Source organism: Stenella coeruleoalba (genome assembly GCF_951394435.1).
Source record: "Stenella coeruleoalba genome assembly, chromosome: 9".
In the NCBI taxonomy this organism is placed as follows: domain Eukaryota; kingdom Metazoa; phylum Chordata; class Mammalia; order Artiodactyla; family Delphinidae; genus Stenella; species Stenella coeruleoalba.
The window spans coordinates 19960124-19976046 of record NC_137155.1 but is presented as its reverse complement, the minus strand read 5'-3'; the positions used below and the strand labels follow the sequence as shown (position 1 = coordinate 19976046).

Genomic DNA, 15923 nt, shown 5'->3' with positions numbered 1-15923 from the left:
CTCCATTTGCAAATTAATACAGTTATACCTCTTTCTTTCCAATCTGTATTCCTTTTTTTTTCTTTTGCCTTATTAGGCTGGCTAGGTTCTTCAGTACGATATTGAATAGTAGTGGTGAAAGTAGGATTCCTTACTCTTGTTCCCAATCCTAGTATACAATATTAGAGGGAATGCATTCATTGTTTTACCTTTTAGGTATGATGTTAGCTATACAGGCTTTTTCTAGATGTTCTTTACCAGACTGAGGAAATTCTTTTTTATTATTAGTTTTCTGAAAGTTTTTTTCTTTTCTTTGATCATGAATGGTTGTTGAATTTTGTCAAATGCATTTTCTGTATTTATTGAAATGATTGCATGTTTTATTCTTTTTTTACTCTATTAATATGATCAACTACATTGATTTTTGCATGTTAACCAACCTTGTGTTCCTGGGATAAACCGTACCTAATCATGATTTATTATTCTTTTTATACATTGTTGGGTTTGGGTTGCTAATATTTTGTCAAGGATTTTTGCATTCATGTTTATGATGAATGTTGATCTGTAATTTTTTATTTTGTAAAATCTCTGTAGGTTTTGCTATTAGGATTATGCTGTCCTTATAAAATGAAGTTGAATAGATTCCCTCCTTTCTCTTTTCTAAATTTATGTAAGATTGGTGTAATTTCTTCCTTAAATATTAGATAGAATTCACCAGTGAAACCTTCCTTGCAAATAGGAATGTTGTTGATAATGAATTAAATTTTGTTAATAGATATTCTGTTATTCTATTTCTGTTTTATCTGGTATTACATTTTGGTAAGTGGTATTGTGAAGGGGTTTGTCTATTTCATTAAATTGTGAAATTTGTTCACATAATGTTCATAGTATTCCCTTATACTCATTTTTATGCCTATAGGATCTATACTGATAACCCCTGTTTCATTCCTGATATTGATATTTATATTCTCTTTTTCCTGATTAATGAGGCTAGACTTTATCAATTTTGTTGATCTTTTCAAAGAACCAACTTTTTACTTTCTTAATTTCTCTGTTGTTTGTTTTCTAATTTATTGATTTTTGCTTTTTATTTTGTTCTTCCTTTTATTTACCTTGAATTCCCTTTGCTCTTCTCTAGCTTCTTCAGGTAAAATGTTAGGTCATTGATTTTAGACTTTGTTAATATTAGTTTTTAAATGATAAGTTCTTTTAAGCAGTGCATCCCCCAAATTTTGGAATGTTGCATTTTTCATTATTATTCATTTTAAAAGATTTTAAATTTTGCTTGTGATTTCATCTTTGGTCTGTACAAGTCTCTTGTTTAATTTTCATATATTTAAGATTTTTCTAGATCTCTTGTTTTTATTGATTTCTAATTAAATTTCATTCTGGTTAGAGAACATACTCCGTGTGATTTCAGTTGTCTTACATTTATTATGATTTATTTTATCATCCGGCCTGTGGTTCTAGCCTAGTGCTACATGCCCTTAAAATGATGTGTAATGCAATGATTTTTTTGTTGTTGTTATAGTTGTTGTGTCAGTTGCTGAGAGAAGGGGTTAAAGTTTTCAACTAATTCTGTCAGCTTTACGTTTGGCTTTTGAATCTCTGTTATTTAGGTACATACGTATTCATGATTGTTATGTCTTCCTGGTGAATTAAACCTTTTGTCATTATAAAATGTCTTTCTTTATCTTAGGTAATATTCGTTGTCTTGAATCTACTTTGTCTAATCATAATAAAGGCACTCTTTCCTTCTTATGCTTAATGTTAATAATAATAAAGGCACTCTTGCCACCTTATGCTAAATGTTAGCGTGGTGTATCTTTTTCTGTCCATTAACTCTCAATCGGTCTTATGCTTAAAAAAGGATCTTTTATACGTAGCATATGGTTGGAACTTGCTTTTTTTAAATTCATTTTTTAGAATTCTTTTTTTAAAATTTTTTAAAATTAATTTATTTTTGGCTGCGTTGGGTCTTCGTTGCTGTGCGCGGGCTTTCTCCAGTTGCGGTGAACTGGGGCTACTCTTTGATGCGGTGTACAGGCTTCTCACTGTGGTGGCTTCTCTTGTTGCGGAGCATGGGCTCTAGGCATGCGGGCTTTAGTAGTTGTGATTCACGGGCTCAGTAGTTGTGGCTCATGGGCTCTAGAGCGCAGGCTCAGTAGTTGTGGCGCACAGGCTTAGTTGTTCCACAGCATGTGGGATCTTCCCAGACCAGGGATCGAACTCGTGTTCCATGCATTGGCAGGTGGATTCTTAACCACTGTACCACCAGGGAAGTCCCTAGAATTCTCTATCTTTTAATTGGAGTGTGTAGTCTATTAGCATTTAATATGATTATTGTTATGGTTGGGTATTGGTCTACCATTTTGTTATTTATTTTGTCCCTTCTATTTTTGTTTCTTTCTTCCTCCCTTTTTTTGACTTCTTTTGCATTAATTGGATATTTTTCAGAGTTCCATTTTAATTTTCCTTTTGACTTTTTAGCTATACCTTTTTGCATTTTTTATTGGAGTTTCCAGTGATTTCAATATAGAAATTTAACTTTTCTCAGTCTATTTAGAATTAATATTATGCCACTTCATATAAAATGCACAAGACTTGCAACCAGATAGATCCATTTACCTGTTCTTGTTCTTTATAGTATAGGCTATCTTATATCTACATATATTATAGATCCCTTAATACTGATTCATTGATAAGACTTTTGCTTTATATTGTTATATGTATTTTAAAGAACTTAAAAGAGAGGAAAGTAATATTTTATATTTATCTAGATATTTACCATTTCCAGTGCTCTTTATTCTTCCTGAAAATATGATTTTACAAGTGGTATCATTTCCTTAGCATTTCTTATAGTCAGTCCAAGTCTGCTGGCAATAAATTCTCTTAGTTTTCTCTCATCAAAAATGTCTTCATTTTGGGGCTTCCCTCGTGGCGCAGTGATTGAGAGTCTGCCTGCCGATGCAGGGGATGCGGGTTCGTGCCCCGGTCCGGGAAGATCCCACATGCTGCGGAGCGGCTGGGCCTGTGAGCCATGGCTTCTGAGCCTGCGCATCCGGAGCCTGTGCTCCACAACGGGAGAGGCCACAGCAGTGAGAGGCCCACATACAGCAAAAAAAAAAAAAAAGTCTTCATTTTGCCTTCTTTTTGGAAGAATATTATCATTAGGTATATAATTCTGAGTTGATTGATTTTTTTTTTCTGTATGAATAAAATATAAACCAGAGGACTTCTCTGGTGGCGCAGTGGTTGGGAGTCTGCCTGCCGACGCAGGGGACACGGGTTTGTGCCCCGGTCCGGGAGGATCCCCCATGCTGCGGAGCGGCTGGGCCCATGAGCCATGGCCACTGAGCCTGTGCGTCCGGAGACTGTGCTCCGCAACGGGAGAGGCCACAACAGTGAGAGGCCCGCGTACCGCAAAAAAAAAAAAAAAAAAAAAAAAAAAAAATATATATATATATATATATATATATATATATATATGTATATATATAAACCAGAATAAAAGACAGGTAACAAACTAGAAAGATATCTGATACATATATAAAATCTCCATCCATATGTACGTACAACAAATGAGAAGAAAAGGAACAATCAGTGGGATGGGAACATGGATAAACATGAACAAGCAGTTCACAGGAGAAATAGTCCATATACATGTACAATGTTGTTGCACCTTACTGCTAATCCAAAACATCTAAATATAAACAGTCATGATTTAAAACATTGATAATATCCATTGTTGAGAAAGTTATGGTGAAACAGAGATTCCTATCAGTTGTTAGTTCAAGTATGAATTGATCAACCATTTTGTAGGTCAGTTTGGAAACATATATCAGAATTGGAAGTATCTACATTTGCTTTGCTCTAGCACTTCCTCTTTTAGAACTTTATCTCAAGGAAAAATCTGGTAAGGATATAAAGATATATGCATGAGGGCATTTATCTCTTTGTTTGTGATAGCAAAAGAGAGTATACATTTTAAGTTGTTCCCAGTAAGAGAATAATTATAGTATGGTACATTCATAAAGTGAATATTACTCAGCCTTTAACAATAACAATAACCTAGCTCTATAGTATACAATATAGAAAGATATTCCTGACATTTTATTAAATGAATTAAAAAGAGTAAAACATTGTACTATCATTTCAAAATATTATATATATTTTCATATCAAGCATTAATTCAGAAAAAGAAGGGAGGAAAAGAGAATGGGAGAGGAAGTGAGAGAGGAGCACAGCAGAAATCATCCAACATTTATATAGAAATCAAAGCTGTTTAGATCCTGTGATAGGTTTCTTCCTTTGAATATATCTGGACCTAAGTCACTGATTTGTGGGAATACGTCCCATTTCTGCTGACAACTGGGTCAGGAGATGCCATACAATTTTTCAAGAACCCATTCGAGCTCTTTCATAAGTCAAAAAACATTGCTAAATTTTTTGTTTAATAATAGCATACTGCTTAAGAGGTTAAACAAATAAACAGAAAGTTGACAATATTTAAGCAAGTCAGCAAAGTCCTAGTTATCTACTTGGTGATGTGCTATTTCTCACTTTAGTAAATTGGATGGAAGCAACTCTATTACCCCTAGAAAACAGTAAGCAGTCAGGGTCAATGAAAAGCTTGAACTACCTTAAGACAACAACTTTTTTCATTTCTATAAGCAAGAATTGTATACCTATCTGTGTACATTACTGAAGCTTAGAAAAAAGGGCTGGTTTCATTCGTAAATCTCTTTGTCTTAAATAGAATCAAATTTTACATTTTGTTTTTTTTTGGGGAAAAACTCAAAACAAAATGTTTTGCTCTAGGAGCAGCAGATTTTATCTATAAAAGGTCAGATAGTAAAAGTTTTAAACTTTGTGAGCCACACGGTCTATCTGTACTACGGACCTCTCTCACTTTAACATGAAAGCAGCCATTGACAATATAGGAACAAATAGTTGTGTCTTTGTTACAATAATACTTTATTAAGAAAAACAAGAGGGGGCTCTAATTTGGTGACCCTGCTGTAGAGTCTAAAAACCATTGTTGTTATGAATCTGGAGAAATTTGGGGTTTGATGCCTTAATCCCAAAGATGACAGGTGGGTAATGTTTATTTGAAATTTCTTGATTGATTGGTTTGTGTTTTCCTTAGAGTAAAAGATCTGCTGGAGAAAGTTGAAGGCAACTCTGCAAATCATGACACCCTAATTAAAGTCAATTGAGTAACTTGGATTTTGAGAAATTGAGATCAGTAGAAGCAAAACAATTACAAAGAAACAAAAAGTGATTTAGGTACCTGAGAGGGAAATTTGTTAGATTAGCAGAGGCTTCAAAATACTGGAATGGATATAGAGAAAAGGCCATATAATAGTATCAAATTGGAATACTATGAGACTAGAGGTGATTTAGGTATTATACTATCTGATTTCAAGAAAATGGATTGTGTCATCTCCATGATTCCTTTAAGAAGAATATGTGTAATTATGGTTCTTTAATTCTAGTTTAGATAATATAATTGATTAGCTTCTTAGGTAATATCATCAGTCACTTGGATTTTGTAAATACATTCTAACCTACATCCCTGTTCTTCCTAATTTCCATAATACATATAGAGGTCTCTTAGAAGCTGAAGTGCTATAAAAATTTTGATTATGTATATCAAAACCCTGATTTTACCTAGACTCATATTTTTAAAAATAATATCTTCTTCTGGAATACCTGGTCATCTTCCATTTAAAAAAAGTCAACAGGAGAAAGCAGAGCTTGATAGTAGATAATGGTGGAATAGAAGTTGCTCACCCGGCTTTACTTTCCCTGCCCTATGTTGCCTCTTTTGGAAGGCACTGCCAAAAGCTGTATACTGGTAATTATATCTTTTAAAAAAGAATATCTTCATAGGTTTTTTGGGGGGGTGTGGGGAGCAGTAGGGGTTGCCTTGTGTGTCTCTCATAAGCCCAGCCTCCTATATGCTATCTCCCTAACATAGAATACCTAAGCAGGGCATTAATTTAGAAAACTTTCCTTGAAGTGACCTTAAAATTCTGCCTTTGCAAATCCTTTACATCCTATATATAAAATTCATTCCTTGTTCTTGCAATTAGTGTAGATTTGGAAGTGTAGGAATCAAGTTGCAGAAATCAAGAGATATCTTTTGTGTTGCTGTTCCTTAGTTATCTACATGTTGACACTTGAGGTGAAATTATAAAAATGCAGAAGAATTTTCTGAACATGCTTGAACAATTTCAAGAGAATTCTCCCTTTATCTGAAGGAAAATAGAAAAGTTTGGAATTTTAGCCTTTTGAGCTTAGCTGTTATTCTTTGCTTAATAGCAGAGTATATATCACAAATATCTATTTATTTGGTTATATATAGTTTTAGCTAGTAGTTGACATCAGTTTTTCTCTTTTGTCTCTAATTTTCCAGGAAAACTCAGTGGTCTTTGTCAGATGAACAAAATCTTTGTCCAAAATTGTGGTGATAGAAAACTCTCTGTGGGAGTTTATTCCAGTCACTGTCTGGACTAATAATTTTCTGTTTACTTCTTAATCTCTAATGCATATTTCCCTTAAGTCTTCCTCCAAGAGCTATAATAGAATTTTTCTGTTTTGTGAGTCTCCGAAAAATGAAATTCTGTGAATGAAGCCTTAATTTGACTCTTGATAATTAATTTTTCTTTCCAGTCATTTGTATTATAGAATACAAAAGAAAATTAGTATTTGTCTTGCTACGTAGCTTATAAAATACCACGTTTGCTTTCTTTTGAAAACACATCTTGAGTTTTAATTTTTTTGACAGCCTCCAGTGGATGGTCCATGATTAGAGCTCAAGACCGATAACATGAGGATGTAATTAATTAGTGGCTTAGGATATAATTATTTAGGTGTTGTTTATGGGCCATGATTAGAACTCAAGACCGATAACATGAGGATGTAATTAATTAGTGGCTTAGGATATAATTATTTAGGTGTTGTTTATGTCCCATGTGAAGGGGAAAAGAAATAAAAAGTATTGTTTATGAACCATATAAAAATCTTGTGGGTTTTTTCCCCCTAGAGAAAGCAAGAAATTAAACTGTTGTTTCAAATATTTTACTTTGTTCAATTTGGGATAATAGACACTTTGTAGTTCACGTTATTTTACTGTAATATATATTTACTTGACTTATTTAGGATGTAGTAAGAGATTTTTAAAGGAGTTTCTCTTGGTGCCTGAGAAGAGAAATATTCATCCTTGTCCAGCTGTTCTGTCATTTATATCCAGTGACTTAACTTGCCAGCTTCAGTGTTCGGTTTTGACACTTAAAAATTAAATACACTGGATCTGATAAATGGCATTTTGATTATAGGTTAGAGATAAATTATCTTGAAGTCAAATTTAAACAGTTTCTTCGCAAGTTTTTGTCTTTGTTTACAGTCATTTAACATTTATTGTAAAGAAGAATGTTGGCTCCTTTGTGAGTGTACAAGTGTTTTTCGCTTCACATTTTGCAAAAAGTACAATGTAATTTTTGGCATTATTTTCACCATACTCCCTACTTGGTTTCTACTTTGAAGTAATAAAACCTCCTGATAAAATATGCTTTTTAAGAGATCTCTCTAAAAAAATATGCTTTGCTCTTTTCAGGGCAATCAGATAGAATATTGAACTGAAAGTTCTGTTGCTGTGGGAGAGGAGGAAAAAGGAGAAGCTACCTAGCACTGACTCTTCAACATAATTCTCTTGTTTATCTGACTGTCAGCTTTCCCTGGAACTTGAAATGTTGGCTGATTGAAAACTGGGTTCATTGTTGACCTAGGGAAATTTGAGTGTCAAATCAGGACCACCTTAATTGTAATTTTCTTCCCCTGACTTAAAGATAATCTGTTCAATTCCAGAAACTTGAAATATTTAGTTATTAACAAGGTTCACCCACTTTTCAGGTCATTCCTTCCCTCCCCCCCATCTCTGTCCCTCTAAGAAATGCAACAAAACCTTATCTAGAGTAATCTTTCACTATTAGCTGCACTTTTTAGTACTAGCAAATTTGCTAAAAGGAGAAAATATAAGAGTTTTGATTTTTGTTAACTTCGCTACTACTTATATGTGACTGTACGTGAAATAGAGTTCTTTAGTAAATATTGAAAGTTGATAATAAACTAAATGTATCAATGGTGCTTAATGGTCTTGGCTGTCATTGCTTGTGTACTGTCCTTCCTACACATTAGGTTTTAGAGTAAACATGTTTAGAGTTAAGTTTTGGAGATTACTACAAGCATAGGGATTTTCTTATTAGTTATCCAGCTGTAGATTTCTAGATTGCTGATTCTGTTTTCATTTTAAAGCAAAAGATGGTATAGTTATAAGGAAAATACAAAACCTTGCAGGACTCTTAGCTCCTTATCCTAATGCTGAAGTAGAGCCTTTTAATTCAAGTTTATAATTTCAGTTACTCAAATAAGACGATTATGCTTATGGTTCTTCCTTCCTCCTAGATTCGTCTTCTGGATGTCTAAGTGCCTCGACTTATCAGGGTGCCATAGATGTTTATGTCAGCCAACTGGGAAAAGTGGAATTGAAATCCCATAAAGGTTAGCCAAGTAGAATGTTTTATTTTGACATATGGTGTAAGGAAGGTTTTATGTAACATTCAGGAAACAGATGGTCAAATTATCTTATCTACACTGACATAGAGATTTCAATAAAATTTTTCTCTGTTCGAACCCGATTTAAAGACTGGAATACTAGCCCTCTAGACCAGTGATCTTTGAAACTTTTGGAACAGATGGCCATGAAGACTATCTTTCCTTTTGTAATACAAACAAAAATGTTGTAATTTATTGACTGTTATTGTGGAATTTTCTAGTGTTAGTGTTTGTGTTTTTTCAGTTTAGTTTTATGTCGGAAATAGAATATTCTTTGGAGGGAAAGTGCTCTCATACATTCTTTTGGAAGCTTTCCTGCTAACTTGTAAGAGGACCTTCTCAGGCCATTACTCTAGAGTAATACTTTTAAAAGTGTGATCTTGCAATAAAGGTATCACCAAAAGGTCCTCTAAAGTGATTATTGACTTGGTCTCTTGTAGTATCAGGCTTATGATGTGTCTCTTTCTGTAATCTTATTTCTAATACAAATAGCTTATTCTAAGAGTCCAAGTCTTTCATTAATAATTATACACTTTTTAATCATCTGAAGGCTGAATGTACAAGTCTTTGTGTGCGTGCATGCACATAGATGTACACGTGCATGCTGGCAAGTGACTTGGGTACTTGGAGTAGCTTGGCTATAGTGGCTTAAGTGACCTGGGTTCAGAAAGTTAAGAACCATAGCTCTGTATAAAAAATGTTTTAGAGAAAGTCTGGAAGCTCTTGCATATGGGCCAGAATAAGGCTATGTGTATAACAGGGAAAAAACCTCCACAGAGACCAGTTGTTCCTGCTGTTAGTAATTTCTTTGCCATGTTGGCAAAGTTTAAATACTTTAAACCTTAAAGTTTAAATTTTAAATACTTTAAAATTTAAAGTTTTAACACTTTTTAATAGCTTTTTGCCCAGTGAGGCTCTCTTGTCAATGTCAAAATAAAACTACAAACACAGACGTCTGAAACTGAAGTTATTGCTGAGACACAGGTATTTTTTGATTTCTCAAGATCATATATTTTTTTCCTTTTAAATAGGATAATATTATGTTCTCACTAAATTTCTAAGAGCTTCAATAATACTATTCAGGGTATTTTGTAAATGTCAAAAAAGGTCATATAACTGCTTTCTTGTATTATGAAGACCCAAGGAGAAAAAACATTACTACATTTAATGTAACTAGTAACAGAGTAAAAACAAAGTTTTGAATAGCAGCTCTTACATGAAAATTGTTTCCTGTTTTGTATGGATGGGCAAAAAAGTAAAACAAAAAGCATTGCTAATCTTCATCCACTTTAATTATTTTTAACTATTATTTGGATTGTTGTTCCAGTAACTTATTGAAATAGCATATGATGTTGCAAGACTTGATTGGGATTACAATTTTGTGTTTTCTCCTATTGGGACCATGATACTGGCAGGAGCTTAAAGATAACTGGAAACAAATATTTCTGTCTTAATTCAGGTCTCTAATTCTCACTACACTTGGGAACAGTAACTTTCTGGAGTGATGGAAAGTTATTCAGGATTCTACTGCTTAATAGTAAAGACATCTGGAATCCTTTCCAACTCTGCCACTGTCTTGCTGTAGGGTTTAAGAGCCAGCTACTTGAGTCTCTTAGGCTGTCCTTTCAGCTCCTATGGCCATTTTGCCAAGTGAAAAAGAATGTCACAATGCTTGTTTCCTCTCTTCCTATGAAACTTAACATAGTGACCTTATTCATTCATTCAGAAAGGCTGTGTTATGGCTTGAGAGTCAGAACTGCATCTGAGTACTGACTTTTCCACTTAAAAACTGTCCTTGATAAAGCCACTAATCTTAATATATAGTATCCCTTCAATTAATGATGCTGTTGTTAGTATTAGTTCACTTTTCAATTTTTTAAAAATGGTATTGATGTCAATAACCGTGAAGCAGTTTTTGAAGTAAAAAGAGGTTGAAGACATACAGGAGCTCTCCTTTCTAAAGAAGATAGTCTTAGAGATGGGACATTTGGGAAAGCTTTCAAGTCATGAGAATTCTTCATTCATAAATAGGAATGGAGTTTTAATAGTGATAGTTTTTGCTTTTTAAGGATGTGGAGAGAGATGGGGATAGAACTATCTGCATTGCTTAACATTTTTAAAACTCTGACAGGGCTTCCCTGGTGGCGCAGTGGTTGAGAGTCCGCCTGCCGGTGCAGGGGACACAGGTTCGTGCCCCGGTCCGGGAGGATCCCGCGTGCCGCGGAGCGGCTGGGCCCATGGGCCATTGCCGCTGGGCCTGCGCGTCCGGAGCCTGTGCTCTGCGGCGGGAGGGGCCACAGCAGTGAGGGGCCTGCGTACCACAAAAAAAAAAACAAAAAAACTCTGACAGATTTAAGATCCCTTATTTAAGAACAGAAAAGAAAGATGTTCATAAAATTATTACATTTGATGTATGTAGAGGTAATGTCCTAGAAAAAGTTTTTAAAATCTGTTATTTTCTACTTTTTAAAGTATGTTTGGTAGAAAAAACATGTATCTTCTATTCCTCCTGACATTTTCCAGGTTTGTTTCTGTTTTGTATTTTCCTAAAGCTCTCATATCTTTTTATGGGCAACTCCTGTTAGTAGTTTACATTTAAACCCTGAAAAGCAATTTATTTTTTAAATAAGGTAAACCAATTGTATTTATGTGCTTGTTCCCCCCTTTTTGAGTACTAAATATGAAACTTCATCATTCTTAACCCCAGATTTCCAGCTCCCATTAGAAAGGCTGAGAAGACGTGGAATTATTTACTGAAACTTAAGCTGATGTTAACCAAACTAGAAAGCACACAAAGACCCATAAATAAATGCCTTCTAAAAGGAATCTTTACAACATTCACAATGGATGTCATCCTGACCATCTTTGTCCACAGAGTTGGGGTTACTGTTTTATGGGAAAGGCCTCTCTTATTTATTTGATATATGAGAAATAGAGAAAGAAAAACTCTTGAAACAGGAGTGTACTGGTGAGTTTGCACTGCAAACCACATAATTGTTTTGAAAAATGATTCCTTCCTAACAGAGTACTTTTTCTTATTTCGTCCTTTAGAAGTTGAATTATTGTAAGATTGTAGATGAAATAAAGTTGAGTGTCTTGCTTCAGGTACCCAAAAAGTCTGTAATCCATTAAAAAGAAATGTTAGTTGAAATTTAAATATTTCCGTTTTAAATTTTTGTTATCGCCCTCTCCACACCCCCAACCAAACAAGGTACCACTGAAAGCACAAGAGCTCAGGGTTCTGGTTGTATTATAATGATCAGTGAGGTTACAAGTCCTGTAATACAATGAGGTAGCAGTGTATGAAACACGACAATGGTTAAGAGCATAGGTTTGTTGTCATTGAAATGGATCTTGATTCCAGCAGTAGCTGTAGTGGAAACTTGAGCAAGTTCTTATCTGTAAAATCGGAATTATAATAATACCTCATAAAGTTGAGAGAGAAATTAAAAGATAATATAATGAAGGTGTTTGGCTCTTAGTAAATGCTCAATTAATGGTAAATTCTGTCTATAAGCTGCATGTGTATTAAACTCTTCACTTTTCTGGTATTGGATGAGTTGACAAGGGCTATTGGCAAAAAGAGAAATAGTAGTTCATGATGTCCTAATGACTCATATTCTTGACAGAAGATACTGTGAATGCCTTGGGAATACCTGGGAGTAAGGAAAAGGTACAGCTATTTAAATAAAATAAGCTGATGAGTAAAGACAGTGTATCAGGAGCAATGCTACCTGTTCAATCATTTTTTATAATAGGCTCTAGTACTTCTTATTTCTTTGCATTAATAAGCTCTCCTTTAAATTTGTCACAGGATCTGTTCTTGTCAAGGTTGCATCTTCTCTTCAAGCTTATTTACAGTTATCAGGGAAAGAGATTGATGTGAACTCAGAAGTCCATGTTGAAGAAATGGATGAAGCTCATAAAGATGACGGTGTAATAATTACTGGTAAGGAGGCTGCATTTTGCTATGTAAGGTGAATAGTCATTGTCCATCTATGAGTAGAAATATGCTACATTTAACTGAAGTTTTAGTCTTTATTCCTTTCCATTGTCACATGTTGGCGTTTGACACTTTTTTCTTCCACCTGCTTATCAGTAACACAATTGCAGACATTTAGTTTGAAGCACTCACTATTCCTGGATAGTGAATAGTCATTGGATAAAATTTATTTGAAAAACTTCCCTATCAGATATTTGCACACTCATATTCATAGCAGTATTATTCACAGTAGCCAAGAGGTAGAAGCACCCCAAATGTCTATTGATGGATGAAAGCAAAAATGAAATGTGATATATAAACATACAATGGAATACTGTTCAGCCTTAAAAAGGAAGGAAATCCTGTCACATGCTACAACATGGATGCACCTTGAGGACACTATGCTAAGTGAAATAAGCCAATCACAAAAAAGACAAATAATGTATGATTGCATTTATACAAGATATCTAAGGAAACAAAGTAGGGGGAGAGGAAAATGAGTTGTTCAGCAGGTATGAAGTTTCAGTTTTGCAAGATGAAAAAGTTCTGGAGATTTATTGCACAACAATATGAATATACTTAACACTACTAAACTGTAAACTTAAAAGTAGTTACAATGGTAAATTTTACTTTATGTGTTTTTTACCATAATCAAAAATCTGAAAACCATTAAAATTTTTTTTTCCTTTTTTGGCACAGCTGCTTTCTAATTCTTGAACTTGAAAATCAGCTACAGTTGACCCTTGAACTACAGGGGGGTTAGGGACACTGGTCCCCTGCCCCAGGGCAGTCGAAAATCCACCTGTAACTTTGCAGTCAGCCCTCCATATTTGTGGTTCCACATCTGTAGATTCAACAAACTGCAGATCGTGTAGTACTATCGTATGTATTTATTGAAAAAATCTGTGTATAAGTGGATTTGCATAGGTCAAACCTGTGTTGTTCAAGGGACAACTGTAAATACATATATTACAGTGTAAGATATAAAGTTAATTTTGTATGATTATAATAAATAAGAGTTTGGTTTGGTATTATGCACATTGTAAACTTGATCTTTTAGTACAGCCTGACCTTTTAGTACAAATGCTCAATTCCAGAAATGTGAAGAGCTTTTCCACATTTTTTCTAATTACCTGTGGATATATTAATGGCTGATACTACTTAAAAAAATATTTATGGTATAGATAATATATTTATATAGTAAAAAAAATTAATACTGGCAAACTTTTTAAAAGCTTAACCAGAATGGCATTGAGAAGGACATTGAAATTACCATGAGGTTTTGATATAGCAATCTATGTATATATACAAGATTGTTTTAAGTTTCTGGTCTCTTAGTTTCAAATGTATTTCCAATATCCTGAATTTGTACTGTCCTCTTCTCACGATTGCTGGTTTTGATGTCATATTTGTGTGTGGATGATTTCCTACCTTTATTCTATGTTTGCCTTTCCCATTTGTTAGTTTTCTTGTTTCTAGTTGTGGCCTTTTCTTTTCTGTATACAGAAGTTCCTTTAGCATTCGTTGCAAAGCTGATCTAGTGGCGCTGAATTCCCTTAACTTTTGCTTGTCTGTAAAGCTTTTGATTTCTCTGTCAAATCTGAACATATGTATCTTAAGTATATCATGCCACTCCCCTTCTGGCCTGAAGAATTTCTGCTGAAAAATCAGCTGATAACCGTATGGGGATTCCCTTGTATGTTATTTGTTGCTTTTTCCCTTATCTTTTAATATTTTAAAAGATTTAAAAATTTTTCTCTTTGTCTTTAATTATTGTCAATTTGATTAATAGGTGTCTCAGTGTGTTCTTCCTTGAGTTAATCCTGTATGGGACTGTGATTCCTGGACTTGAGTGTTTCCTTTCCCATGTTAGAGAAGTTCTCAGCTATTATCTCTTCAGATATTTTCTCAGTCCCTTTCTCTCTCTCTTCTCCTTTTGGGACCCCTATGATGCAAATGTTGATGCATTTAATGTTGTCCCAGAGGTGTATGAGATTGTCTTTATTTCTTTTCATTCTTTTTCTTTTGTTCCGTTCAGCAGCAGTGATTTCTACCAGTCTGTCTTCCAGCTTACTTATTCGGTCTTCTGCCTCATTTATTCTGCTATTGATTCCTTCTAGCGTATTTTTCACTTCAGTTATTGTATTGTTCATTTCTGTTTGCTCTTTAAAGCTTTTAGCTCTTTATTAAACATTTCTTGTATCCTCAGTCTGTGCACCATTCATTTCCTGAGATCTTGGATCATGTTTACTATCATTACTTCTGAATTCTTTTTCAGGTAGATTGCCTATCTCTGCTTCACTTAGTTTTTCTTCCGTGGTTTTATCTTCTTCCTTCATCTGTGACCTCTTTCTCTGCCATCTCATTTTGTTTAACTTCCTCTGTTTGTGGTCTCCATCCCTCAGGCTTTAGGATTGTAGTTCTTCTTGGTTCTTGTGTCTGCCCCTTGGTGGGTGAAGTTGGTCCAGGGGTTTGTGCAGGCTTCCTGGTGGGAGGGGCTGGTGCCTGCCCACTGGTGGGTGGAGCTGCATCTTGTCCCTCTGGTGTGCAGGGTCGTGTCAAGGGGTGTGTTTCTAGGTGGCTGTTTGCTCAGGACAACTTTAAGCAGCCTGTCTGCTGATGGGTGGAGCTGTTCCCACCCTGTTGGTTGTTTGGACTGAGGCGTCCCAGCACTGGAGCCTGCAGACTGTTGGTGGGGCCGGGTCTCGGTGCCAAAATGGCGACCTCCAGGAGAGCTCACGCTGATGAGTGTTCCCTGGAGCGTCCACCACCAGTGTCCTTGACTCCACAGTGAGCCGCAGCTGACCCCTGCCTCCCCAGGAGACCCTCCATAACCCGCAGGTAGGTCTGGCCCAGGTTTCTATGGAGTCACTGTTTTGCCCTGGGTCCCAGTGCATGTGAAAACTTGTGTACATCCTCCAAGAGTGGAGTCTCTGTTTCCTCAGACCTGTGGAGCTCCTGTACTCAAGCCCCACTGGCCTTCAAAGCCAAATGCTCTGGGGGCTCCTCCTTGCGATATCAGACTCCCAGGCTGGGGAGCCTGACATGGGACTTGGAACTCTCACCCTGTGGGAGGACCTCTGCAATATAATTATTTTCCAGTTTGTGGGTTGCCCACCCACTGGGTATGGAATTTGATCATATTGTGAAAGTGCCCCTCCTACTATCTCGTTGTGGCTTCTTCTTTGTTTTGGGGTGTAGAATATCACTTTTGGTAGGTCTGAGTCCTTTTTGTTGATGATCATTCAGCAGTTAGTTGTGATTTTGGTGTTTTCGTGAGAGGAGGTGAGCTTAAATCCTTCTACTGCGCCTTCTTGTCTCCAGCCCAGAGGACATTGAAATT

The 15923-nt window shown here is 35.4% G+C and overlaps 1 protein-coding gene across 3 annotated transcripts in view; it reads left to right on the top strand.

Annotated features, from left to right (window-relative positions):
• Nucleotides 1–15923, top strand: part of FAM185A (family with sequence similarity 185 member A) — an 89618-nt gene that overhangs the window by 33562 nt on the left and 40133 nt on the right. For all 3 annotated transcript variants that reach the window (XM_079931730.1, XM_079931731.1, XM_079931729.1), the window contains exons 6-7: nt 8449–8544; nt 12413–12547. In XM_079931730.1, the coding sequence (XP_079787856.1) occupies nt 8449–8544; nt 12413–12547 (231 nt within the window). The remainder of the gene's footprint in view (nt 1–8448; nt 8545–12412; nt 12548–15923) is intronic.